The sequence below is a fragment of the Aspergillus foveolatus genome (genome assembly GCF_047715535.1).
Source record: "Aspergillus foveolatus strain CBS 279.81 unplaced genomic scaffold BDW70scaffold_106, whole genome shotgun sequence".
Taxonomy (NCBI): Eukaryota; Fungi; Ascomycota; class Eurotiomycetes; order Eurotiales; family Aspergillaceae; genus Aspergillus; species Aspergillus foveolatus.
Window position 1 is genome coordinate 31,068 of NW_027396170.1, and position 22,046 is coordinate 53,113.

General features: G+C 51.6%; 11 protein-coding genes across 11 annotated transcripts; 7 read left to right on the forward strand and 4 right to left on the reverse strand.

Annotated features, from left to right (window-relative positions):
- Positions 1–304: 304 nt before the first annotated feature.
- BDW70DRAFT_165919 (Zn(II)2Cys6 transcription factor) lies at positions 305–2,885 on the forward strand (the record flags this gene model as incomplete). The annotated part of the gene is made up of 3 exons (XM_073741859.1): positions 305–957; positions 1,013–1,447; positions 1,504–2,885. 3 exons carry the CDS (start codon positions 305–307, stop codon positions 2,588–2,590), a joined length of 2,175 nt encoding a protein of 724 aa, XP_073591351.1. The 3' UTR covers positions 2,591–2,885.
- Positions 2,886–2,980: 95 nt separating this feature from the next.
- BDW70DRAFT_154108 (putative MFS transporter) lies at positions 2,981–4,560 on the reverse strand (the record flags this gene model as incomplete). Its single annotated transcript, XM_073739770.1, has 2 exons — positions 2,981–3,007; positions 3,064–4,560. The coding sequence occupies 2 exons, from the start codon at positions 4,558–4,560 to the stop codon at positions 2,981–2,983; spliced, it is 1,524 nt and encodes a 507-aa protein (XP_073591352.1).
- A 326-nt stretch (positions 4,561–4,886) lies between these two features.
- BDW70DRAFT_164394 (putative extracellular lipase) lies at positions 4,887–6,567 on the forward strand (the record flags this gene model as incomplete). Its single annotated transcript, XM_073741468.1, has 2 exons — positions 4,887–5,480; positions 5,530–6,567. The coding sequence occupies 2 exons, from the start codon at positions 4,887–4,889 to the stop codon at positions 6,565–6,567; spliced, it is 1,632 nt and encodes a 543-aa protein (XP_073591353.1).
- Positions 6,568–7,107: 540 nt separating this feature from the next.
- BDW70DRAFT_10785 (putative 1-aminocyclopropane-1-carboxylate deaminase) lies at positions 7,108–8,429 on the forward strand. The gene has a single exon (XM_073734443.1). The coding sequence runs from the start codon at positions 7,221–7,223 to the stop codon at positions 8,274–8,276; it is 1,056 nt and encodes a 351-aa protein (XP_073591354.1). The 5' UTR covers positions 7,108–7,220; the 3' UTR covers positions 8,277–8,429.
- A 91-nt stretch (positions 8,430–8,520) lies between these two features.
- On the reverse strand, positions 8,521–10,654 carry BDW70DRAFT_165928 (flavin-containing monooxygenase; the record flags this gene model as incomplete). The annotated part of the gene is made up of 1 exon (XM_073741860.1): positions 8,521–10,654. Exon 1 carries the CDS (start codon positions 9,979–9,981, stop codon positions 8,521–8,523), a length of 1,461 nt encoding a protein of 486 aa, XP_073591355.1. The 5' UTR covers positions 9,982–10,654.
- Positions 10,428–11,599, forward strand: BDW70DRAFT_154112 (lipase/thioesterase family protein; the record flags this gene model as incomplete). Its single annotated transcript, XM_073739771.1, has 3 exons — positions 10,428–10,609; positions 10,665–10,810; positions 10,857–11,599. The coding sequence occupies 3 exons, from the start codon at positions 10,428–10,430 to the stop codon at positions 11,597–11,599; spliced, it is 1,071 nt and encodes a 356-aa protein (XP_073591356.1).
- Positions 11,600–11,717: 118 nt separating this feature from the next.
- Positions 11,718–13,133, reverse strand: BDW70DRAFT_144768 (SDR family oxidoreductase). Its single transcript, XM_073738309.1, has 3 exons — positions 12,671–13,133; positions 12,220–12,613; positions 11,718–12,149 (listed from the first exon to the last, which is right to left on the reverse strand). Exons 1-3 carry the CDS (start codon positions 13,005–13,007, stop codon positions 11,867–11,869), a joined length of 1,014 nt encoding a protein of 337 aa, XP_073591357.1. The 5' UTR covers positions 13,008–13,133; the 3' UTR covers positions 11,718–11,866.
- Positions 13,134–13,495: 362 nt separating this feature from the next.
- Positions 13,496–15,284, forward strand: BDW70DRAFT_154114 (cytochrome P450; the record flags this gene model as incomplete). The annotated part of the gene is made up of 4 exons (XM_073739772.1): positions 13,496–13,681; positions 13,742–14,202; positions 14,234–14,618; positions 14,667–15,284. 4 exons carry the CDS (start codon positions 13,496–13,498, stop codon positions 15,282–15,284), a joined length of 1,650 nt encoding a protein of 549 aa, XP_073591358.1.
- A 62-nt stretch (positions 15,285–15,346) lies between these two features.
- On the reverse strand, positions 15,347–17,171 carry BDW70DRAFT_10798 (uncharacterized protein). Its single transcript, XM_073734449.1, has 2 exons — positions 15,896–17,171; positions 15,347–15,846 (listed from the first exon to the last, which is right to left on the reverse strand). The coding sequence occupies exons 1-2, from the start codon at positions 16,800–16,802 to the stop codon at positions 15,410–15,412; spliced, it is 1,344 nt and encodes a 447-aa protein (XP_073591359.1). The 5' UTR covers positions 16,803–17,171; the 3' UTR covers positions 15,347–15,409.
- Positions 17,172–17,621: 450 nt separating this feature from the next.
- BDW70DRAFT_10825 (putative C6 transcription factor) lies at positions 17,622–20,319 on the forward strand. Its single transcript, XM_073734459.1, has 2 exons — positions 17,622–18,247; positions 18,300–20,319. The coding sequence occupies exons 1-2, from the start codon at positions 17,699–17,701 to the stop codon at positions 20,076–20,078; spliced, it is 2,328 nt and encodes a 775-aa protein (XP_073591360.1). The 5' UTR covers positions 17,622–17,698; the 3' UTR covers positions 20,079–20,319.
- Positions 20,320–20,560: 241 nt separating this feature from the next.
- On the forward strand, positions 20,561–21,582 carry BDW70DRAFT_164402 (uncharacterized protein; the record flags this gene model as incomplete). The annotated part of the gene is made up of 2 exons (XM_073741469.1): positions 20,561–20,944; positions 21,001–21,582. The coding sequence occupies 2 exons, from the start codon at positions 20,561–20,563 to the stop codon at positions 21,580–21,582; spliced, it is 966 nt and encodes a 321-aa protein (XP_073591361.1).
- Positions 21,583–22,046: the final 464 nt, after the last annotated feature.

Consider the following 22,046-nt stretch of genomic DNA (forward strand, 5'->3'; position numbering starts at 1 on the left):
CTCGATACCGCGTCTCGCTCAGCTTTTTCCTGTGTCACTTCAGCAACTCGACATCTATGGCAATCAAATTACATCTTAATTCTGCCAATCACCAAATTGAGCGCCGTGGGCCATTCCCCCTGCTGTTGGTCCTGTCTCGCAATTGACGCCCACAGCAGTTCCCATTGAGTCTATACGAGTCTATACTTGTTATGTCCAAGCGCTAGCGGAGTTGGCTCGCTTTCCGACGGCCAAACGACCGTGGACGGTGTGGACCACATTCGCTCCAGGCTCTCGGTAGCTCAACCTCCCAACCTCCCTCGTAATGCCCAACAACATCGAGGGAACGACGGATCCAACCACTCCAATTTCTCCATCTTTCGCTCGCCCTTATCGCTCCCATAAGGTCCCCGCCTGCGACTTCTGTCGTAAACGGAGAAGTCGATGCACCCAGGAGGTCGCCGATCAACCATGTCTTTTGTGTCGCATGCACGGCGCAACATGCTCTAGGGCTAGCAGCGGGCCTGGGCCTGCAAAGAGGAGACGTCTGGCAGTTGATAATGCACCCCAGGATCACCAAGAACCGCAACAGAGGCCCTCTCCGCCGCCCACGACGGAAACTGCCAGCTACGCTGAGAGCACCCATCAACACCCCAGCGCTAGAGATCGGTCTACAGCGACCCCTGTATTCTCTCAGAACGATGCGTCCAATCAATCTGGCCACATAGTGGGGCCAGCAATGGCTCGGGACGCTCAGGTCCTAGAGCGATGTATGTCATCCATCCCAAATTCGGCAGTTTCCTATGCCAGGCCCAACCCGTATAGTGTTTACTCCGACGATACCCGCAACCCGGTCATATACATGAAAGTCCCAAGACAAAGAGATATTGCACCTTCTGGAAATGGTACGGCAGGATTCAGGCAGTTTGAAGCCATGGAGAAAGTTGTCGAGCCGCTGGGGCCTGAGCTATGCAGCGTGTTTGTGATATGTCAATTCCCCATTAATAAAGCGCATCTAACCATTCTCCTTTAGCTACTTTAACAACATCCATCCACCATTCCCGATTCTAGATGAGCAGACGGTCTTAAGGGCCTACCAGCAAGATGGCCTCCCGTATGCCCTTGCGTGTGAAATATACGCGTGCTCGCTGCTACTCTGGACATTATCACCGAAAATTGCAGCCACTAACCGTCCGGTTCCAGACATAAGATACATGTGGAATCTGACAGTTAGTGCGATGAATGATGATTTTCTGAGCCCAAACTTCTCGACAATCTTGGCTTGCATACTGGATCTTCTGGGACGTCCAATTACCTCTATTACTTACAACGCGGTTAATGTCGGCCGTGTTGTCGCACTATCGCAGAGCTTAGGATTAAACCGTAATCCTTCCACCTGGGGCGTGGATCCACGTCAGAAGAGCTTACGAATTCGGACTTGGTGGGGTATTCTGATACATGATCAATGGTATGTCCTTTGACGCTTGATAGTGGTATAGTCGTGAAAGGATTCTGATTATACAGGGCGAGCCTCTCGCATGGTACCCCGCCCCATATCCACAAGTCCGTTTGGGATGTGCCGTTGCCGGACTCAGACTCGCTTATGGTGAGCATTACACCTGGCGACGACTTTCCACCCGACGCTCGAGTCCAAGGAGCCCACTCTTTCATTGCTCTTTGTTCTCTAACCACTCTCCTCGGACAAATTCTTCCTCTAATCTACGTCCTGGAGGTTCAGCCCCTAGAGGCATCGTTCAGGGCACTCCGACGCCACGAAACGGCACTCAACGAATGGGAAGAAGGCCTTCCGTCATGGCTTCGTCCCAGCTCTCCAGTCTTCGAGCGGAAAGCAGCAGGAGCACTAAATCTTCAGCTCGCATTCTTAGCTGTGAAACTGTGTCTTTCTAGGATTGCGCTGCTGGAGATTCACCGATCGAATGAGTCTCCCGCGGAGGAAGATAAATTATACTACCGATCTAGATGTCGGAAGGCCGCAAGAACTGTGATTGACTTTACAGTTAATCTCGCTAGGGATGAATTGCATGCTTTCTGGCTACCGTATACAGCCTATCACTTTACCTCAGCGGCGACATTAACGCTCCGCTGCGCACTGGAAGCTGAAAATGCAGACACTGCGCAAGAATGCATAGCCAGCGCAAAGAAACTGATTGACTTTCTGCGCCGCATGAAGAACGAGGTCAACTGGGATCTCGCCGATATCTGCCTGGGACAATGTGAGGCTGTCGTTGAGAAGTTGTGCGATACAGAGTACCTTGAGATGTGGCGGAAGAATCCTCATCCGCATTCCCATGGTGGACAGCATGCCTTGGATAGAACACAGCCAGGACATGGGGTCAACGCTCCGTCATTCCATTTCGCAGCCCACAATGCACCAAATCCAGAAGGCCAGGACGAGTTCGTTATTCAACAACAAGCACCAACAAATCAGGCCATGGCAGATGATATTGGAATCAATGGAGTTGGGGACACTAGCTTTCTTCAGACATTCATGACCTTTGGATCTATGCCAGGCTTGATACCAGAGTCACCCCCCTTTCCTGACCTCTGGCAAATGCCGTACATGGACGCGTACGGTTCTCGCGGACTTTAGTCCTCTGATAAGGTCCACACCTGCCTAGTCCATCAGTGGAGATTGTATTCAAGTTTATAGTTTCTCCTGGTGGAAACCTAACTATGAATACTGTATAACGCCGGCTACTTGCTATGTATTGTTCGAGCAGAGAAGCCTGCACGCAATATTTCCTCAGTGCGAAGCCAGCGTTGGCGCATAAGACATATATATGTTCGGGGCGACTCAACCCATGGACAGAATGAAAGGATGATCAAGAGCTGGGTGAAATAAATATTTATTTGCCGTGAGAAGCTTATGAAAGGGCGAAACATGCCGGACGTATATTACAAGGCTTGAACTCAGATCGAGGTCTCGTTATACCTGCTAATCACGCAGCAGTAGATGAATATCTTAACCAGTTACCCAACATCAAAGCACGTATCGGAATCGAGGATTCTGTTAGTACCTTCTGTTAGTCCTCCATCAGCAAGAGAAATAAAATAGAAACTAACCTCAAAATCAGTCAAATCCGCCAATTCTTCCTCTTCTGACACCGGCGCATCAGTGGTAGCAGCGTCCCTCTGCTTGTTCCTCCGAATCAAAAGAAGCCGCAGACAAATAGACAGGGCCGCCTGCGCAGCTAGACATGATATGATAAGCTTGCATCCTGTCTGATAGACGGGTGCTTCCGCCGCGAGAAAGGCATGCGGTCCGATGACGTTGCCGGCACAGTACGCCAGAAATACCAAGGCAACACTAGTCGCGCGTTTCGTGTATCCGCCCAGGTTGGTGGCTGGCATCTGCAAGGCAAGGACCAAACTACACACATAGCCACCCGAGATGTAGTACCCGAACAACACTGCGATTTCCTGGGTTTCGTGGGAGAGCTTCCACAGCATGATGATGCCAACAAGAGAGGGGACCAAATACACAAACATCACGATTGTGCGAGTATTTGGAATTTTCGACGCAATGAACGTCCCTGACAAGACCCAAAGGAGCTGGAAGGCGCCGAATGGTATGCCCAAGGCCACGGTCCTGAGACTGTCATCCGTGAGACCCTTGATGATAAGCTTGCTGAAGTTGGCGAGCCCGCCGTTGATGGTTTCGTTTAGCAGCATGAATAGGAATAAGATCCAGACTTGCGGGTCGAGCAGGGCTTCGCGAATTTGGTACCATTTGATCTGGTGGCTGAGAATCCCTGTGCGCGCGAGTCTTCCTCTGGCAACGAGAAGTGCTTTCTCTTCGACAGTGAAACGCTTCGCGGAGAGGATATCGTCAGGCAAGCAAAAGAGCAAGACAAGGCCCCATGCAACGGTGATACCACCGAGGATGAGGAATATGGCGCGCCAGACGGCGATGGTCTTGATTTGGCCAATGCCGTAAGTCAGGATTCCGCCGACTATAGCGCCCATTCCGTTACAGGAATAGAAGATCCCAGCGCGGAAGGGCTGCTCACGTCGGGTATACCACATCCCCACAATCATCATGAAGCAGTTTGTAATGGGCGCTTCGAAAATACCGAGGAAGAAGCGGCAAGTTGCTATGCCTGCAAAGTTCTTACAAGCTGCTGTGATCATAAGGATTGAGCCCCAGGCAATGACGTTGCCCGAAACTACCTTGGCCATGGCCGTTCTCTGGGCCAGGATTGTCCATGGATACTCTGCGACGAGGTACGCGAAGTAGAAGATTGAGGCAAGCCAGCTGTACTGCTCGCTGGTCATGTTGGTCGATGGCAGCAGGTCGAAGACGGCCGAATAAGCCAGGGCCGTCTTGTCTATATATTGCAGCATATATGTCCCTGCGAGGAGCGGTAGGAGGATGAGGTCGACCTTGCGCACAAGGGCTTTGTTGCGAGCCTCATCGGCAAGGAAGCCCTCTAGATCATTGTTTGTGATATTGTGTTGTCTCAGAAAGAGCCCGCCTTCATCGAGGTCACTGACGGTGACAGTCCCGACTTGGACGTCTTTCTCCGGGTAACTGCCGCTGGGGGGAGCCTTTTCATCCATGATTGAGTAATTGGTTTTGAAACGGAAACATGACCGGGCAGTCCCTATATATGGGTGGGCGAGTACTATCCGATATCTCCAGCATCCCTGATAAACCCAGATAACTGGCCGACAGGACGAGATATGCCATCGTCGGTATCAAAGCCGAGCACTGATAAATCATAAATCCATGCGATTGTTTTCCGATATTGCGGGGGTGCTGTTACTCCAACTCTCAAAATTCCAACACGCTTTCCGAGCACGTCAGCGCTCTATTGGAGGATAAGTAGAGCTTGCTGTCCTTGTCGCTTTTTCCTGCTTAGAGGGATTCCTATTGACTATTCACTATGGCACGGCCTTCAGTCACGCTTCCCCAGGGCAAAGTCGTCGGAGTCCAGCTCGAAGACAAATTCCCACAGCCTGTCGACGCCTTTTTAGGTATTCCCTATGCTCGCCCTCCTGTTGGCGACTTGCGCTTCAGACCTGCTGAAAGGCTCCCCATTTCAACTGAAACTATTGACGCTTCCAATTATGGTCCCGCCGCTCCAGGAAAGGCCCTGCTACCGGGAGGCCCGGCACTTGAACAGAGCGAAGACTGCCTAAGCGTGAACATTTTCCGGCCGTCGAAGTCAAACTTCGCTGAGAAGCTTCCAGTGGCTATTTACGTACACGGTGGCGCATACAATCGGGGTTCAGCAGCGATGCATAAGACTGCGTCAATGGTGGCTTGGTCGGAGGAACCGTTTATCGCAGTAACTTTCGGCTACCGTCTCGGGGCGTTAGGATTTCTGCCGTCTAGTGTTTCGAAGAAGGAGGGGCTGTTAAATCTCGGGTTGCGCGATCAGTTATTCCTGTTTCAATGGGTGCAGGAAAATATTGCCCTGTTTGGAGGGGATCCTGGGACCGTCACGCTGTTTGGTCTTTCTGCTGGTGCTCATTCGGTACGGTACCACCCATGTTTTGAGCTCGAACAACACTGATAGAAGGTAGATTGGACATCATCTGCTCAACTATGATGGCCGCAAATCTCCGTTTTTCCACCGTGTTATCCTAGAATCCGGTTCGCCAACATCGCGCGCCGTCCGTCCGTACAATGCCGAAATCCATGAACAGCAATTCCGCGACTTTCTCCAAGAAGTTGGATGCCCATCGACCCTGGCCGAATCTGAAATCTTCCCCTTTCTGCGCTCTCTACCAAGTTCCTTGATTACCAATGCTCAAATAGCCGTCTTTGACAAATACAATCCCTCCCTGCGCTGGGCGTTCCAGCCTGTCATCGACGGGGATGTCATCCCTCGAAAACCGCTAGATGCATGGACTGCCGGTCTGTGGCACAAAGTACCCATCATGACGGGTTTCAACTCGAACGAGGGAACCATGTATGTAGACAAGTCAATGTCGAATCCTGCGCAGTTCCGCAAATTCTGGCAGGAGCTACTGCCGCAATTGACGAAGGAGGACCTGGACACAATTGACCGTCTCTACCCAGACCCCAGCACCGACCCAACGTCACCCTACGTCGAGACTAGAACAGGGTTTGACCTAGGACCGCAATACAAACGCATTGAGGCAGCGTACGGGCATTACGCCTACGTTGCACCCGCACGGCAGACAGCACACTTTGCCGCCTCTATCCCCGGAGCTCTATCGGTATACCTTTACCATTGGGCCCTCCCGCGCACAGTAATTGGCCGCGCTAACCATGGCGACAACATGTACTACGAGACATACAACGACGAAATCACGGGTCTTTCCGAATCGCATAAGGAGCTTTCAGGGACCTTGCATGCGTACATTACCAGCTTCATCACACGCGGAGATCCAAATGCCATCAAAGGGCGGTATGGAACACGGCCTGAGTGGAAGCCGTATAAGCCATCCTCTCCGGGGGTTTTGGTGTTTGGCGAAGGCAATGAGGAGCTTATTGGTGGGAGTGTTGCGCCTCCTGCAAAGTTTGTGAGTGATGACTGGGCGAGGGAGGAGACGGAGTTCTGGTGGAGCAAGGTGCCTATTTCGCAGCTTGCGTGAGTGTAGATGTTGTATATTCCTTGCGCAATCGTAGTGATATATGAGCAGCTGATTGTTTGGGGTTCACCCACTAAATAGTGAACGTGAGCTGGTTTAGACTGCCGTGAGACAGGCTACTTTTACCGTACACCAAGGAACAGTTGAAATGTTCTAAATTACACAACCACCCATATGCAAATAGTTTCATGATCATGATCATTTCTATACCTATACTCTTGTTGGCAACATGCGAGCCGTTTTCCCACAGTGATCGGAAATAGTAGATCTCAATCTGGCGATAGTAGACACTCAGGTTTTCCGTCGGTATATTCCGATAAGATAAGTACAACTTCCGCCAATCGCCTTGTGGCTTTCCCGAGATAGATAGGCTGATGGCTCTGGGGCTCAGGGCATGGCGTATAGCAGACCCTCGTTCCCCGATACTGTTATCCGACAGCTACCCCATTTATACTTCTTGCCAATGACCGAGCTAGTCTACTAAAGTAATTCAACTGAATAGGACGTATCATTTGATAAAGCTATTACTTCACATCTGAGTCAGATAAACAGCTCCTAGCTATATATCTGCATCTCCATCTTCATCTAACTTCTACCCCTCTACCCCCGATTGTCGAAACTCCCACTTCCCTACCAACATCATAACCACCATCAAAATGCCCACACAAGACGTTCCCCTACCAGAGCCATTTGCTTCCATCCCTCGAGAAATCCTGACCTTCGGCCCCTCACCCATCCAACACCTACCTAACATCACTGCCGCGCTGGGCGGAAAAGTCAACATCTATGCTAAACGCGAAGATGTCAACAGCGGCCTCGCTTTCGGGGGCAACAAGACCCGGAAACTTGAGTACCTCGCCTCCGACGCCCTCGCTCAAAAGGCAGATACGTTGGTGTCGATCGGCGGCTTCCAAAGCAACCACACGCGGCAAGTCGCGGCTGTCGCGTGTAAGCTCGGCCTCGAGGTTGCTCTTGTGCAGGAGAAATGGGTCGACTGGGACGACAAAAATGGCGTCTACGACAAGGCGGGGAATATCCAGCTCTCGCGGCTGATGGGCGCAGACACGAGACTAGATATGTCCGGCTTCGGGATCGAGCATAAATCGACCCTCAAGAACTTGGAGGAGGAGATCAGAGCCAAGGGCGGAAAGCCATATTACATCCCAGCGGGAGCATCAGATCACCCATTGGGCGGCTTAGGGTTTGCCAGGTGGGCGTTTGAGGTTGAAATGCAGGAGAAGGAGCTCGGTGTATTCTTTGACACTGTGATTGTGTGCGCGGTAACAGGGAGTACGATGGCGGGCATGATTGCGGGCTTCAAGCTCGCGCAGAAAGTAAACGGGAGCCGCAAGCGGAAGATCATTGGGATTGATGCGTCAGCAACGGTGGAGCAGACATTTGAGCAGATATTGCGCATTGCAAAATTCACAGGTGTCAGAATAGGTTTGGACGAGGAGGATATCACGGCAAAGGATGTGATATTAGATGATCGGTACCACGCTGGTGTGTATGGGATTCCAGATGAGGCGACCATTGAGGCGATCAAGTTTGGGGCCAGGACTGAGGCTTTCATTACGGATCCTGTGTATGAAGGGAAGAGCCTGAATGGGATGATGGATATGGTAAGAAAGGGGGAGATACAGGAGGGGGCTAATGTGCTGTATGCGCATCTTGGAGGGCAGTTGGCGCTGAATGCCTATACTGCAATGTGAATACGGAGATATAGATAACTAATACCTTTGCTCATTTTAAAATAGGGTTTAATGTCTTGCTGAGAATCGGATTGTACTCAAAAGTCGTGGTAGGATAGAGGTAGCTAGGGTAAGATACTGTTACAACCACACAATGCCGTTTTCGCGGTTTTCGTACGACTCTTGGAGGGGAAATATCAAAAACTCATTATTGGTATCAGTCATTACGTGCTTCATATCTAAATAAAGGTGAGAAAATCTACAATTACAGAGTCTTCTTCTCTCCCAAGAACTCCATCCCGTCGTCAATATTGCCGTATTTGGCGAACCACAGATCACTGAAGTAGTTATCCCGAGGCACCCAAGGCCCGCGGTCTGCCGCCCGCGGTAGGTCCTTTTCTGCTTTTGTGATGTATGTAGACGAAAGATTGAGCAGCCGCCGGGGTTGAATGGTTGAGGCGAGCGAGGGCGAGAGGCGCGGCACAACGGCCGCAAAGCCGCGCTTTTCGAGATTCTTAAGAATCCGACAGATGGTTAGAGCTGTGGCGTCGGCGCCAAGTGTCCATGATGCGTTTGTATATCCAATGATAAAGGCAGCGTTGGGCATGTCCTGGAGCATCATGCCGTGCCAAATGAACTTGTCGTTGAGGTGCACCGGGGCACCGTCGACGCTAATGGAGGCACCGCCAGCGATTCTCAAACGGAGACCCGTTGCTGGGACGATCATGTCCGCGTCCAATAATTCGCCCGAATTGAGCTCAATGCCCTTTGGCGTGACGGTCTTGATGGTGTCTGTTTTTACAGCGGCTTTGCCCGTGTGTAGACTCTTGTAGAAATCTCCATCTGGCGAAACACAAAGACGCTGGTCCCATGGGTTATAGTTTGGCTTGAAATGTGGATCCCAGGGGACATCCTTGGGCAATAATGTCTTGGTTCGGACGCGGAGAATGGAACGCGCGAGCAGCGGGAAAGCCTGGCAAAAGAGGAAGAAAATTCGAGACGTGAGCATCCAGCTGACCCGAATCAGACGGCGAGCAATAAAAGCTGGGAGTATCCAGCTCATAAGAGACTTGCGGTTCGGAAGGGCCAGAATGTACGTTGGACTTCGCTGCAGCATAGTCACGTGCTGTGCCTTCTCAACCAGATTTGGGAGCAGAGTGACCGCCGTGGCACCACTGCCAATAATGACAATGCGTTTATTAGAATAATCCAGATCCTCAGGCCAGAACTGAGGGTGGACGACCTGGCCGGTGAACTGATCTAGACCCGGGATATCTGTCTGGAGAGGGGTCTGATAATCGTAGTAACCAGTGCCGAAAATGATGAAGCGGGCGGAAAGGGTCTTCATCTGCTCGTCGGCGGTGTTTTCTACCGACAGCGACCAGGTATGGTCGACTGAAGACCAGTCCGCACCGCGCAGCCGTTGGCCGTACTGAATGTGGCGATCGATGCTATACTGCGCGGTCGTGCGCTTCAGGTAGTTGACAATGGCTGGACCCTCTGCGATCGCGTTGTCCTGATCCCACGGATGCCAGGCAAAGCCAAAGGTGAATAGGTCTGAGTCAGAGCGGATGCCGGGATACTTGAAGAGATCCCAAGTGCCACCTAGATTGTCGCGGGCCTCGAGGATGGTGTAGCGCAGGTGCGGCAGTTGGGTCTGCAGTCGGTACGCCGAGTTTATGCCGGAGATGCCGGCACCAACAATCACCACGTCGTAGTCGGTCATCTTTTAATTGGACTTGCAACAATAGGCGATTTGGGAAAAAAAGAAATGGTTATCGATCCTCAATCTGGGACGGACTTAAAGTATATAGGCAGCCAGGCAAGACGATCTCACTGTGGAGGCGGATCGAGAAAGACCCAGCCGAGGCTGGCCCGATTGGGAAACCGTCGCGAGCCGAGGAACACGAACATCTACTACAGACTCACAGACTCAGGCAACACTCTGGAGGGAATGCTGTCCGAAACTCGAACTGTGCTCTTGATGGAGTAACGCTTGCGACTTATGAGAGCGAGGTTGAACGCATGTCGCTCCTTCCTAGGCAGGGGCTGCGAGATTATTGCAAGGTTGCTCGGTACCGTACTTGCCGTGATCATAACGTCTATATAGCCACAAACAGGGGCAAAAATCAGAAAAAAAGAGAAAAAAAAACATAGATCAGGCCGCGCAGGATGCTCACGATTGCGCAGAAACTCGACTACATCCCCGCGTTGGCGTCTGTTGCGCTGACCTTTGTGTGGGCGCTGTTGACAGTCGCCATCCGCGCGCCTGAGTATCCTTCGCACTGGCTGCTGCATGTTGGCTACGCGGTCTTCCGCAAACTGACGGCGCGTCTGTCCGCGGCCCAGATGCAGTATGTGATGGATTTGTGTCGCAGTGCAGTGCTTCTTATGTATTGACGACGGCAGATATGTTCTCCCCGCCAGCAACCTCGTGTACAACCGCTACATTCGTTCTGTGCGACAGAAGCCCCTGACCGTCCAGCTGGAACATGGCGCCATGGGCCACTGGATTGGTGACCCCAAGGCAAAGAACATCCTGGTCTGGTATCACGGTACGTCTCGATTACTTGCTCATTAATCCTCCGGGTGTCCTAACAGAGGCAGGCGGCGGTTTTGCTCTCCCCGCAAACATCGGCTATTTCAAGTTCTTCGCCAGCATTGTCGCCGACTGTGAGCGTAATGGCCAATCGCTCGCTGTGTTTGCTTTGACGTACACTCTCGCTCCGGTAGCTACCTATCCCACCCAGCTTCGACAAGCCGTGGAGGCTCTTCGGTACATCCTCGTCGAGAAGCGCCACTCTCCGGAGCATGTCATGCTCGGTGGCGACTCGGCGGGTGGGAATCTGGTCGGCGGAGTCCTGTCGCACCTTTCGCATACCCACCCCGCCATTGACCCTCTCCCTCTCGGCGGCGCCGCCCTCGCTGGAGCCGTCATGATTGCACCGTGGACTCAATTGCAGCCCGAGCTCGGCGACCGCATCATTGACTCTCGCGGCGATTTGATCACTCCCGCCGTCGGTCCGCTTTGGGGAAGCGGGTATGTCGGCAAAACACCGAAGGATTTCTATACGGACCTATCGGATGCGCCAGTGGAATGGTTTGCCAAGTTCCCCGTTCGTAAGATTCTGGTTTGTGGCGGTGAGCGCGAGATCCTTCTACCGGTCATTGAGGACTTTGTGGAGAAGTTGCGCAAGGGATTTAAGGAAGATGTGGAGTTTTGTGTTGGCAAGGGAGAAGGTCATGTCGCGCCGGTTTATAATTTATATTTAGGGGATAAGAGAGAGACGCAGCAGGGGGCGAGGGCCAAGTCGTTTATTAGGGGGCTGTTGGAGAAGATGTAGTCGGGCTGAGATTGGGGATGAAGGTCATGTGCTTATGTGCTTGGCGTGTATACCTTTACTCGGATATGTATGTCTATGATAGTGAGGCGGACGAAGTAAATGAAACGCTCATCATTGCGACCCTTCCTTGCAGCGGCTTGAATTAGAGCAGACGGCGCTAAAAAAAGTAATATGGAGTCGCGACCAATTATGTCATGATAATCTAACCGCAGCTCATTACATTGTAAATTATAGAACATGAATATACATACAAATTCGTTTCAGCATCTACTGCGTCTTGAGCTGCTTCTGTTGCCACTCTCTAAGCTTGATGAAATCCCTGGATCCCACTCCCCGCGCAAACTCCTGGAACCAATTCGGCAATGCGCGTAACATACTCAGCGGCGTGTAGTACCCAGGTAAAATGATCTGGCCGCTGCTTTGGGCGAGAATCTGCTTCACGACCGCCTCGGACACCATTTCTGGTGTAAGAATCGGCTGCTTGAATTCCGAGCCCGCGTCGGTCAAGACCTTGATCATGGGAGTGCGAACCCAGAGCGGGTGTACGACGCTGCGAACAGTCAGTTTAGCTCGTATAATGACTTTAGGTAGCACGATGGACGGATGGGATAATGACGCACGTGGTTCGAACTTTCGGTGCCTTGTACCATAGACGCAGTTCCTGGCGCAGTCCTTCGTGGAAAGCGAGTGCGCTCGCTTTGGTGCAGCTGTACTCCACCATGTCGCCGAGACCAATGAAACTGGCCATAGAGGCGATCGTGATAACATGCCCATGGTTCTTCTCAATCATGCTCGGCAGGAACTCACGCACCATGAGGAAATGTGAGACGGTGTTGACCTCGAAGGTCTGACGGATCTTGGCCTCCGGTTTCTGGAGAATCGTGCCATCGTGGCCGACGCCCGCGTTGTTGATGAGAACTGTGGGATCGCCATGCTCTGCGCGGATCTTCTCTGCGACTTCGGCGATGCTGGCGGACGAAGTGATGTCGGCCTTGAAGAATGCGGTGCCGGATGCTGCATCCAGTCAGTCAATAGGTTATCGCAGTTCTGAACTTTTTTCTTTTCACATACGCAGCGTAAAAGTGGGTTCCTGGATATCAAGAATCACCACGCGAACGCTCGCCTTGGCTAGATCAAGGACCATCTGCTTGCCAATGCCGCTGCAGCCGCCTGTGAGAAGGATCAGTTCGCGCTCATGGTCAAACCTGTCGCGTTCGCCATTGTTCATTGACCAATTGGTCAGTATGCGGTTTGTCTGGCGCAGGAAGGCGAACGCCAGCAGAACTAAGAGCGCTTTCGGAGCGAGGGGATGCAGCACGACATCCTGGACTGACGGTGGAAACTGCTCGACGATAGGCTGCAGCCATTGTCCAAGGACAAGAGAGAGATGCGAGAAGGACAGCGACATGGCAGGCAAGGCAGGCAAGGCAGACGCGAAAGCTAGAAAGAGTACTCAGGTGGCATGACCGGATTGCATGATCGCAATAATTAAATATCCAGCTTGGACTTTGATCGTCATCGGACGACCGAACCGAGGCATTCGCATGGGGTTCCCAGGGATGTGAGGGTCTGGTTGTTGTTGAGGCGAAAATATGGGGAAGCTGTGGTGGGTTTTCCGCTTTGGGAAACACTTGCGAACTGGCGATGGATTATCGCCTCCAGTGAGTCCAGTGACTTTAGCCTTCCAGAAAGCACGCCGGCTTCACATGAAGTGCACGGGCTCAACTTTATCTCCTCTCAACTCCGCAAACTACGGGCTGGCATCTTACATCATTCAACCATTATCTGGCAGCCTGTTCCCGCTGGACACTTACTGACTCAGAGTACGCATATATCAACCTCGGTTGCCTCGACACGGGCTACGGCATCGGTCAACAGATTGAAATGAACGACCGCATGATTCCTATGCTCGCAGTCACGCTGGCGGAAGCCTTCATCCTCCAGCGCTCCGTCTTCACAGATACCCCATTCCGGACCGTTGTTCTCGGCTCAGCAGCTGCTAATTTGCTTATCCTGGCGATCTACAATGTCTGGATATGGCCATTCTTCCTCGATCCCCTGCGGCATCTTCCTCGAGCTCCCGTAAGTGTTGGCAGATGCTCTACACCAGTGAACAATGATGGGTATACTGACTCGCGCCAGGGGAGGTTCAACATGCTCCGGTTCATCTTCGATAACCCTCGCGGTCGACTTCCTTTGCTATGGATGAAAACAGTACCTAATGATGGTCTTATCTACTTCCGGGATCTCTTGAACCGAACCCAGCTCCTGGCGACGAACCACCAGGCGCTTCTTGATGTCATGAGTACGAATACCTACGATTTCGAGAAGCCCTGGCGGGCGCGCGAGTTCCTGGCCCGGATCATCGGGTTTGGTCTGATATTGTCCGAAGGGGCGGCGCACAAGAAGCAGCGCCGTGCGCTGACGCCCTCCTTCACTATTAAGAACGTCCGTGCCTTCTACACGCTAATGTGGGACAAGACAAACCAGCTTCTTGTGGAGCTGGACAAGCAAATCAGCCAGTGTCCGATGGAAGGGACCAGTCCGGATAGCGGCTGGGGCAAGGTCGAAATGAGTGTTTGGGCGAGGTATTTCACCCTCAGGTAAAACACTGGATAGCAGCTAATCGAGCAGTCGTCTTACTTTGGATGTTATTGGCCCCGCGGCCATGGGACGAGATTTTCGGTCTCTTCAGAACGCTGAAAATAAGGTCGCTGATAGCTTCCTCGCTATTCTAGAGCCGACCAAAGAGAAAATCGCTTTCCTAGCGATTAACTTCCTCCTACCGCAGTGGTTCGCTAAGAAACTCCCATGGCGTCTGAACCAGGTGATTGAAGAGCAAGTTGGTTATCTTCGTGATCTCTGTAAGGAGATCGTCCATGAAAAGAGAGCCGCCATCACAGCCACCAAGGTCACGGCCTCCGAACTTGAGGCTGACATTCTCGGCTCCATGATGCTTAGCGGTGACTTTACGGACGACGAGCTAGTTGACCAAATGCTCACCTTCCTTGCAGCTGGTGTACGTCCTTTCCATCCCGAACTTTAGTGCTAGCGCTAATAACAGTAGCATGAAACAACCGCCAGCGCCCTAACCTGGACCTGCTATCTTCTTACCCTCCACCCAGAAGTCCAGGACCGTCTTCGCGCTGAAATCCGCGCCGCTATTCCCCATTCCACCCATCCAGTCACACATTCTGACCTCGAATCTCTTCCCCTCCTTAATGGCGTTTGCCAGGAAGTACTCCGCCTCTACCCTACGGTGCCTTCCACAATTCGTGAAGCAGTCCGTGACACGACCGTGGCCGGAAAGCATGTTCCCAAGGGAACAAAGATCATGTTATGTCCGTACGCAATCAACCGCGCACCTGAGTTTTGGGGGGCGAACGGCGACGCGTTCCGTCCTGAGCGGTGGATCGATACGGATCCTATAACCGGGAAGGCGAGCGTGAACAACCACGGCGGAGCGGCGACGAACTACGCGCAGATTACGTTCCTGCACGGGCAGCGGAGTTGTATTGGGAAGGACTTTGCGCGTGCGGAACTGAGGTGTGCGGTTGCAGGGGTTGTGGGGAGGTACGAGTTTGCCATGCAAGATCCCAAGCAGGAGATCCATATCTCTGGTGCTGTGACCACGAAGCCGGTCGAGGGAATGCATTTGCGGATGAGGAGGGTGGAGGGTTGGTGATTCGGATGTATGGTATGAGGAGCTGCCATAGTTGTATGTACTGTATACGATTGACGACGTATTTGCAAATGAAAGATACCTATACTCTGCATGTTGGGGCATATCCAACGCACAAATTCTGGCTATCATGAAGTGTGCCAAAAACTCCACCAGACAGGCACAGGTATCGATATCAACGACTCCGGAATCATACTATACCTAAAAAACCACGGTGCTGTATGATATCCCCACCAAATGATGTAGGCCGCGTCCAAGCTCCATATGCCGGCCCTTGTAAGCGCCGAAGCGGGTAGGAAGCGCTCAAGGGTATGAGTTGATACTGCTTCCTGCGCAGCAATGAACAAAGGCAAGAGAATGAAGAAGACCATCATCATGAAAACAGCATGGGCGTCCCTGATAACAGCATACGTCCCCGCGGAGTGTACGAAGCCAGAAAGTATGAACGAAAGAGATCCCACCAGAAACCTGCGCAGAGAAGCTGGGGTACGTTGCGGAATGAGAACTGTGGACGTGCTGACCAACGCACGACGGCACAGGTCATGCCATAACTTGCCCCATATATCTAAGGGAACTGTCAGAATTTCTAATTCCCAGGATGGTAGGGTAAATACCTTTCAGTCGGGGCCAAAGAATATACCGCCACGAACCGAAAATGGATGGGTACATCCACGGTTCTGCAGCCAGTGTCGGCGAAACGAGGTACAGTCCGCCTACGGCGAGCAAGGCGATAGCGGCCCGGATGCCATCGATAAATCCGTAGCAGGCTACCCAGCATGCCGGAGGCAGTAGAAATCGGCGGACAAATTCTTCGCTTGTCTCTGGGGAGATGTGGTATTGGAAGCCAAGGTAATTGGATTCAAAATGTTGGAGTCTATCTGAGTTGACCAGGGCCTGAAAATTCGCGCAGAGCTGAGTATAGTTCCTCCCAAACCATGTCCTGTAGACATCAAAGGCAAAGTAGGCGATGAAAAGCTTGATAGCCTCTTTGGCGAGAAATGAGACGCGGTTTTGAGACGCATGCCTCAGGATAAATATCTCGCCATTGTTAACTGGATCATCTCTCTGCTTCGCCTGCGGCCCATTCCTGTTTGGTGTTTTAGATTTGGCGCTCAGCTTCTCCAGCTCAGGCAGATACTTCTTCGACCCGTGTGCCCACCCGATCCCTCTTGGGTTGAGGAGCAGGTCGCAAATCCAAAGTAGCCGTGGTAAGCTCAACGCTGGTGGCATCGGCTCCCAGAGATATATCGAAGATGAAGTGGAATCATGCACTTTCACTAGTCTTTTTAAATGATCTGGCTGATTGACAACGAGCAGCTCAATGGCGCGAAGAGCAAAAGCAACCGAGAGAAACGCGTTCGCATAGGTGACGATGGTCAGGCCTGAATTGGGCGGGTAAAGAACTGAAGTGATCACGCTAGACGCGATGATGGTAAAGTACAACGCTCTTTTCAAGGACAAAGATAATGGGATCTTCTCGTCGGCGAAAAGAAACACGCCGACGAAAAATATGGTGGACATCTCACTCTATGAGAGAGAAGAGAGTTGGTCACTCTGACCTGAATTCTGAGAGACGAACGAGGAGAATCTTGCGTGAGACATGCCGAAGGATTGGCCAAGGCCCAGATTGTTAAGTGTCTGTCAGCCAGGAGGACACAATCGCACGTCCTACTCCATAGGGTGAGAGTACTCAAGCAATTATGATAAAAAAGAGGGCCTGAGCCCATAGGACATAGTCACCGTGTCCCCCGCATCCCGGATGTTTCCTGAACATGAGTCAGAAGATGAGCTGGTCCCATCGGCCATTTCTGTGGTGAATGTCATGATGGTTCATCTTTTGTCCGATGGGTTAAGACTACGGTGGCAGGTAGCTTGAGTCAGCTGACATTCAACTAACTAGTTCTGGTTAGGCGTGTCCTGTCCAAAAAACAACACTCAAGCTGCGAAAATACCTATACCAGCTTTGTTTCGGCTCAAAAAATCCCCTGATATGAACTATGACCGGAGTTTAGACTTAGAGCCTAATTTCACGAAGAATTGAGGATAGGGCTTGCAATAATACCCTGTATGCATCCGTATACAAAGTCCCTTTACGGAAGTAGTTTTGGACTAGTCCCTGTCATACTAGCCTATGAGCCTGTCGAAATAAGACTTATCTTTTCTCCGAGCCGGAGTTGCCGGATGCAACTTTAACTCCGAGTCTTCGCTGTATTCATTGATTCTTAGCACGTCCACTATTTGATGATTGCCTATCGGTCGAATAAATATCTGACAAATCCCAGATCTTATGATCTCCTCTTTCCCTCTGAAAACCATAATCCAGCTGCGCTGGACGGAAGTCATCACTCTGAGAGTCCCTCCAATCTCGCTGAACCGCTTCCATCTGCCTCCGTGATACTAGGCTTACCTGAACAGACATGAATGAAGACCACGGCCAGTCATCAGCTCCAAGGAGACGCAGGCCAGCGCTCTCTTGCTCGATCTGCAGACGCCGGAAATTGAAATGCGACCGATCGCTTCCCTGTGGGCAGTGCATAAAGTCAAAGACGCCCGATTTATGTGTCTTCTCTGCACCGACACCGGCTCAGAGCGCTACTTCTAGCTCTATGGCCGCGAGTACATCCTCAGAGAGAAGGCATGCAATGAGCGACGAAGCTAGTGCGGTAGGCAACGGGCTCTATGTGTTTGACTCCAAGCATCGCGTCACCAAGCCTCGTGGCCGGCCGGATGAACTCCATGAGCTGCGCAGTCGCGTGCACACACTGGAGCTAGCACTGACTAAGAGCAATTCGATTCAACTTCCAGAAACCTCAGGCTATGACTGTATGCCGGAACTGGGGCTGCGAACGCTTCCAGATCCCATATCGGACCAAGTAATGAACCTATGCGGCAGAGCATGCTTCCGAGGCAGAAACGGCCGGACACGTTATCGCGGACGCTCCAGCACAGAGTTGACACTCACTTTTGTAAGTGGCTAACTGGAGGGGTCTTATTGTTATTGCCAGCTAACAAAATTAGCTCAATGACGTGATAGCTTTCCTCCAAGGCCGGAAGAAGCATCTCAAGGCTGAAGGCTCAGATTTTCAGCAACTGAAGAAGATAAGGGATAGACTAAAGTCCCAAGAGATAGAGCACCGAGATCAAGTGAAAGATGGGACGCCTTCTTCACTCAAGGAGATGCTGCCGCCACGGAGTATCGCAGATGAGCTATTGCATCTCTATCTATCCACGTTTGAAACTACGTATAGGATTCTCCACATTCCTAGCTTCCTTAAAGAATACGAGGCTTATTGGGCGGCACCTGAAGCCGCCGACACCGTTTTCGTCGCCAAGCTCCTGGCCTTAATGGCTACGGCCAGCTGTTTTATTAGTTCTTCAACTACGGTCAACGGCAAGGACACACTTCACGATGTCGCTGTCGGTTGGATTTTCGGAGTTCAAAAATGGATTGGTTCTCTCTTTTTGCGCGCCACGGCGAAATTTGATATTCTGCAGATACAGTGCCTCCTGATGATTGCGCGTCAAGCGCTTGCAGTTGATGGCGATGTCGTATGGCTCACCTCGGGTTCACTTATTCATACGGCTACGATAATGGGGATGCACCGGGATCCCGCACTATTTGGGAAAATGACACCCTTCTGGGCAGAAATGCGCCGTCGGCTATGGGCAACCATCCTGGAACTGGAACTGCAAGCCTCTATTGACGTAGGGATTCCACCGTCCATTGATACCGATCAGTACGATTGCGATCTGCCTTCGAATTTGGATGATTCAGACCTCACTGAGGATTTGGTGGAGGCTCCCGCGGCGAAGGAGAGGACAGTCTTGACTCAATGCAGCTTTCAAACTATGCTTGCTCAGTCATTCCCTTTGCGGGTGCGCATTGCCAAGGCCGTGAATAGCTTACGATTTACAATGGCATATGATGAGGCATTGCGCCTTGGCGAAAATCTCATACGGTTCATGAACGAGGCCTTGGTTCCATTTCCTACACCTGTTTCTGATGGGACCCCATCTTTTGCGAGATCATTTATGCTATTTCTTTTCCAAAGGTCGCTGCTCATCTTGCACCGACCTTTTTCGCTTAGTATATCTTTGTCGCCCAAATACTCCTACTCACGAAAGGTTTGCCTGGAGTCATCCTTGGAGATGCTTACTCAGTTCGAGTCGCCACTCCCTAGCTTCCAATCGTCTCGAACACCCTGTCTGGGACAGATGGGCGGCGGCATGTTCCGCGATGAATGTTTTCATGCTGCCATTACTCTCTGCGTGGAATTATCTCTACAGAGTACAGAATCGGCTTCAAACTCAGCGCCATCGACACACGGCGGGTCCCTTAACGACATAGTACGGTCTCAGCAGGAAGTTTTAGTGCGTGTCCTTGAACGTACTCGGGAGAATTTTGGCAGTAGGTTAACTCCAAAAGGGAACGGATGCAAAGCCTATGCATTTCTGGCCATGGCTCTGGCTTCTGCCAAAGCACGATTGAATGGGGACGACCCTTTGAAAAGTGTCGAGCATGCTGCGCACCGATCAGTGAAGGTATTTCATCACGTTATTTCAGGCCTGCCCTACGAGGATTCCCTGGCCCAACCCGAAAGTGACTGGTCGGATGTTGGCCCATCTTCTACGCACACACCCGAGTTTGGCTCTTCTACGCCTGATATGTCGTTTGATCCTCTCTCGCTGCTAACCAACAACCCTATGGACTTTTCGCCTCTCGACTTCAACAATATGTTCGACACGTTCAACTACAGAATACCGGATCTATGGGATCTCAACTTCCTTGCACTCTGAAACCCGTTTCACAACACCAATCATGTTCTCTTGCAAGCTCAGGGGCATTTAACGAGGTCGATTAGTTTCTTTTTACTCTGTGGGAGATCCAACCCATCTGGCGAGGACCGTAGTGATGGTTTTCAACAAAAACGATAGCCGATGCGTATCAGCAGGTCGGAAATGGTGCGAACAGCTGACGAAGGACCGAGCGTGAACCCGGCAGCATGTGGAGCCTACGGCATCAGGGATATGGTTTATTCTTCTAACGCATAATGGCTGTACAGAATCACCGTATCAGCAAATTATGCTTTCGAATGTCGTTTGACATATTTTCGAGGTTTCAGTTGAGACTGACTCGATTGTTATCTGAGAAGTGGACCGGTAGATTCGGAATGACGTGTGAATGATACCACGCTTATAGTTGGTACATATATATCCACATATGAGGGTTCAAAAAGTTACCATGCACAATTCCACACAATATACAAGTCGAAGGTACGATGACGAAAATTGCTCTCTTCGGCTCCACGGGCCAGATAGGCCGGGCCATTCTTTTGGCTTTGCTCACTACGACCTCACATGAGATCACCTCAATCGACCAGCCCTCATCCGAAAACAAAGCAAAAGAGATCGATGTCCGTGAAGAGGAGAAGAAACGCCTCAAGACTGTTGGGATCAATATATTGGAAGCAAGTACAGACGAGCTAGCTTCAATCCTGGACGGGGTGGAGATCGTCGTGAGCGCGTTGAATGGGAAAGCACTTACGGCGCAAGAAAAAATCCAAGACGCTGCGGACAAGGCTGGCGTAAAACGATTCTATCCATCCGAATACGGCATGCACCATCTCTACACAGATGAGAACGGGCGCGGAGTTCTACACCCTGTACGCGCTATCATATTACCCTCCAGCACTGACAGTCACTGACATAATATGCGCAGACATGGAACATAAAGGAAGATGCCAACCGCAAAGCTCTTCATCACCCAGCCATTTCTGCGGGCAAAATGACGTACACGCTCATCGGCTGTGGCGATTTTTACAACCAGGACAGAGAGCCGGTTTGGTGTCCCTGGACCCAGCGGGACGCGCCGTTCTATACCCTGCACATCCTAGGCGATGCTGATGCGGCTGTCGACTTCACACATATTGATGACCTCGCCGCGTTCGTAGTAGCCACTATTGACAACCCTGGTGTTGCGGAGAACAAGTCGCTAAACATCGTCAGTGACCGTATCAGCTACAACGAGCTGGCTACCTTATTAGAGAAGTACTCAAAGAAGAAGGTAGTAAAGGTGGTGTATCCGATTGATGCTATGCATCGCGCCTGGAAAGATCCGCAAGCCATTCCAGAAGAGGTCAAAGGGAAGAGTGCTTTTCCAGACGACTTTTGGATGCTTGTCAAGGGGATGCAGGGATTAGGTCGGTTCTGGAGGCCACCAGGCGAGGTACATAATGGTCTCTTCCCTGATCTGAAGACCATTACCTTTGAAAAGTACTTTCAGAGCCGGTTCGCTTCATAAGGTCCTAGATGTAAATAAAGACTTGATCTACTACGTAGATCACGTGTTTTGCCCGCGGATTCCGGGCCACCCAGTCGGAGTCTCCACTCCCGCGACAGCACCTATAGATGCATTCAAACTTGCTAAATGGATACAACATCCAGACCAGCTTGCTGCTCCTCCCCTGAATATACAAGGGGCACAGGTTACTACCCCACAAGGCAAAGCAGACGCCTTCCTTAATCACCTCTTAGAGAAGGGGGCCCTGCTTCCAAATCAGACAGAAGAGGGACCCCCAAACAAGCCCCTGGGCTCACTACACCTGCCAACAAAAGAGCACTGCTGGGCTGCTCTCTGTGCCCCACCCCCGTCTGCCCCCGGGGAGGACGGACTTGCCACCACTGCTTGGAGGGAGCTCTGGCCCGTACTAGGGGATACAATCACACAACTGTACTACAGGTGTATGGAGGAAGGCTGCTTTCCAC

Coding starts and splice junctions, on each gene's coding strand:
- BDW70DRAFT_10825 (XM_073734459.1), top strand. CDS start 17,699: ATGAATGAAGACCACGGCCAGTCATCAGCTCCAAGGAGACGCAGGCCA. Junction 18,248..18,299: donor CAGAGTTGACACTCACTTTT/GTAAGTGGCTAA, acceptor TAACAAAATTAG/CTCAATGACGTGATAGCTTT.
- BDW70DRAFT_144768 (XM_073738309.1), bottom strand. CDS start 13,007: ATGTCGCTGTCCTTCTCGCATCTCTCTCTTGTCCTTGGACAATGGCTG. Junction 12,614..12,670: donor GGAACCCACTTTTACGCTGC/GTATGTGAAAAG, acceptor GACTGGATGCAG/CATCCGGCACCGCATTCTTC. Junction 12,150..12,219: donor GCACCGAAAGTTCGAACCAC/GTGCGTCATTAT, acceptor GACTGTTCGCAG/CGTCGTACACCCGCTCTGGG.
- BDW70DRAFT_10798 (XM_073734449.1), bottom strand. CDS start 16,802: ATGTCCACCATATTTTTCGTCGGCGTGTTTCTTTTCGCCGACGAGAAG. Junction 15,847..15,895: donor TCTTTGGCCCCGACTGAAAG/GTATTTACCCTA, acceptor CAGTTCCCTTAG/ATATATGGGGCAAGTTATGG.
- BDW70DRAFT_10785 (XM_073734443.1), top strand. CDS start 7,221: ATGCCCACACAAGACGTTCCCCTACCAGAGCCATTTGCTTCCATCCCT.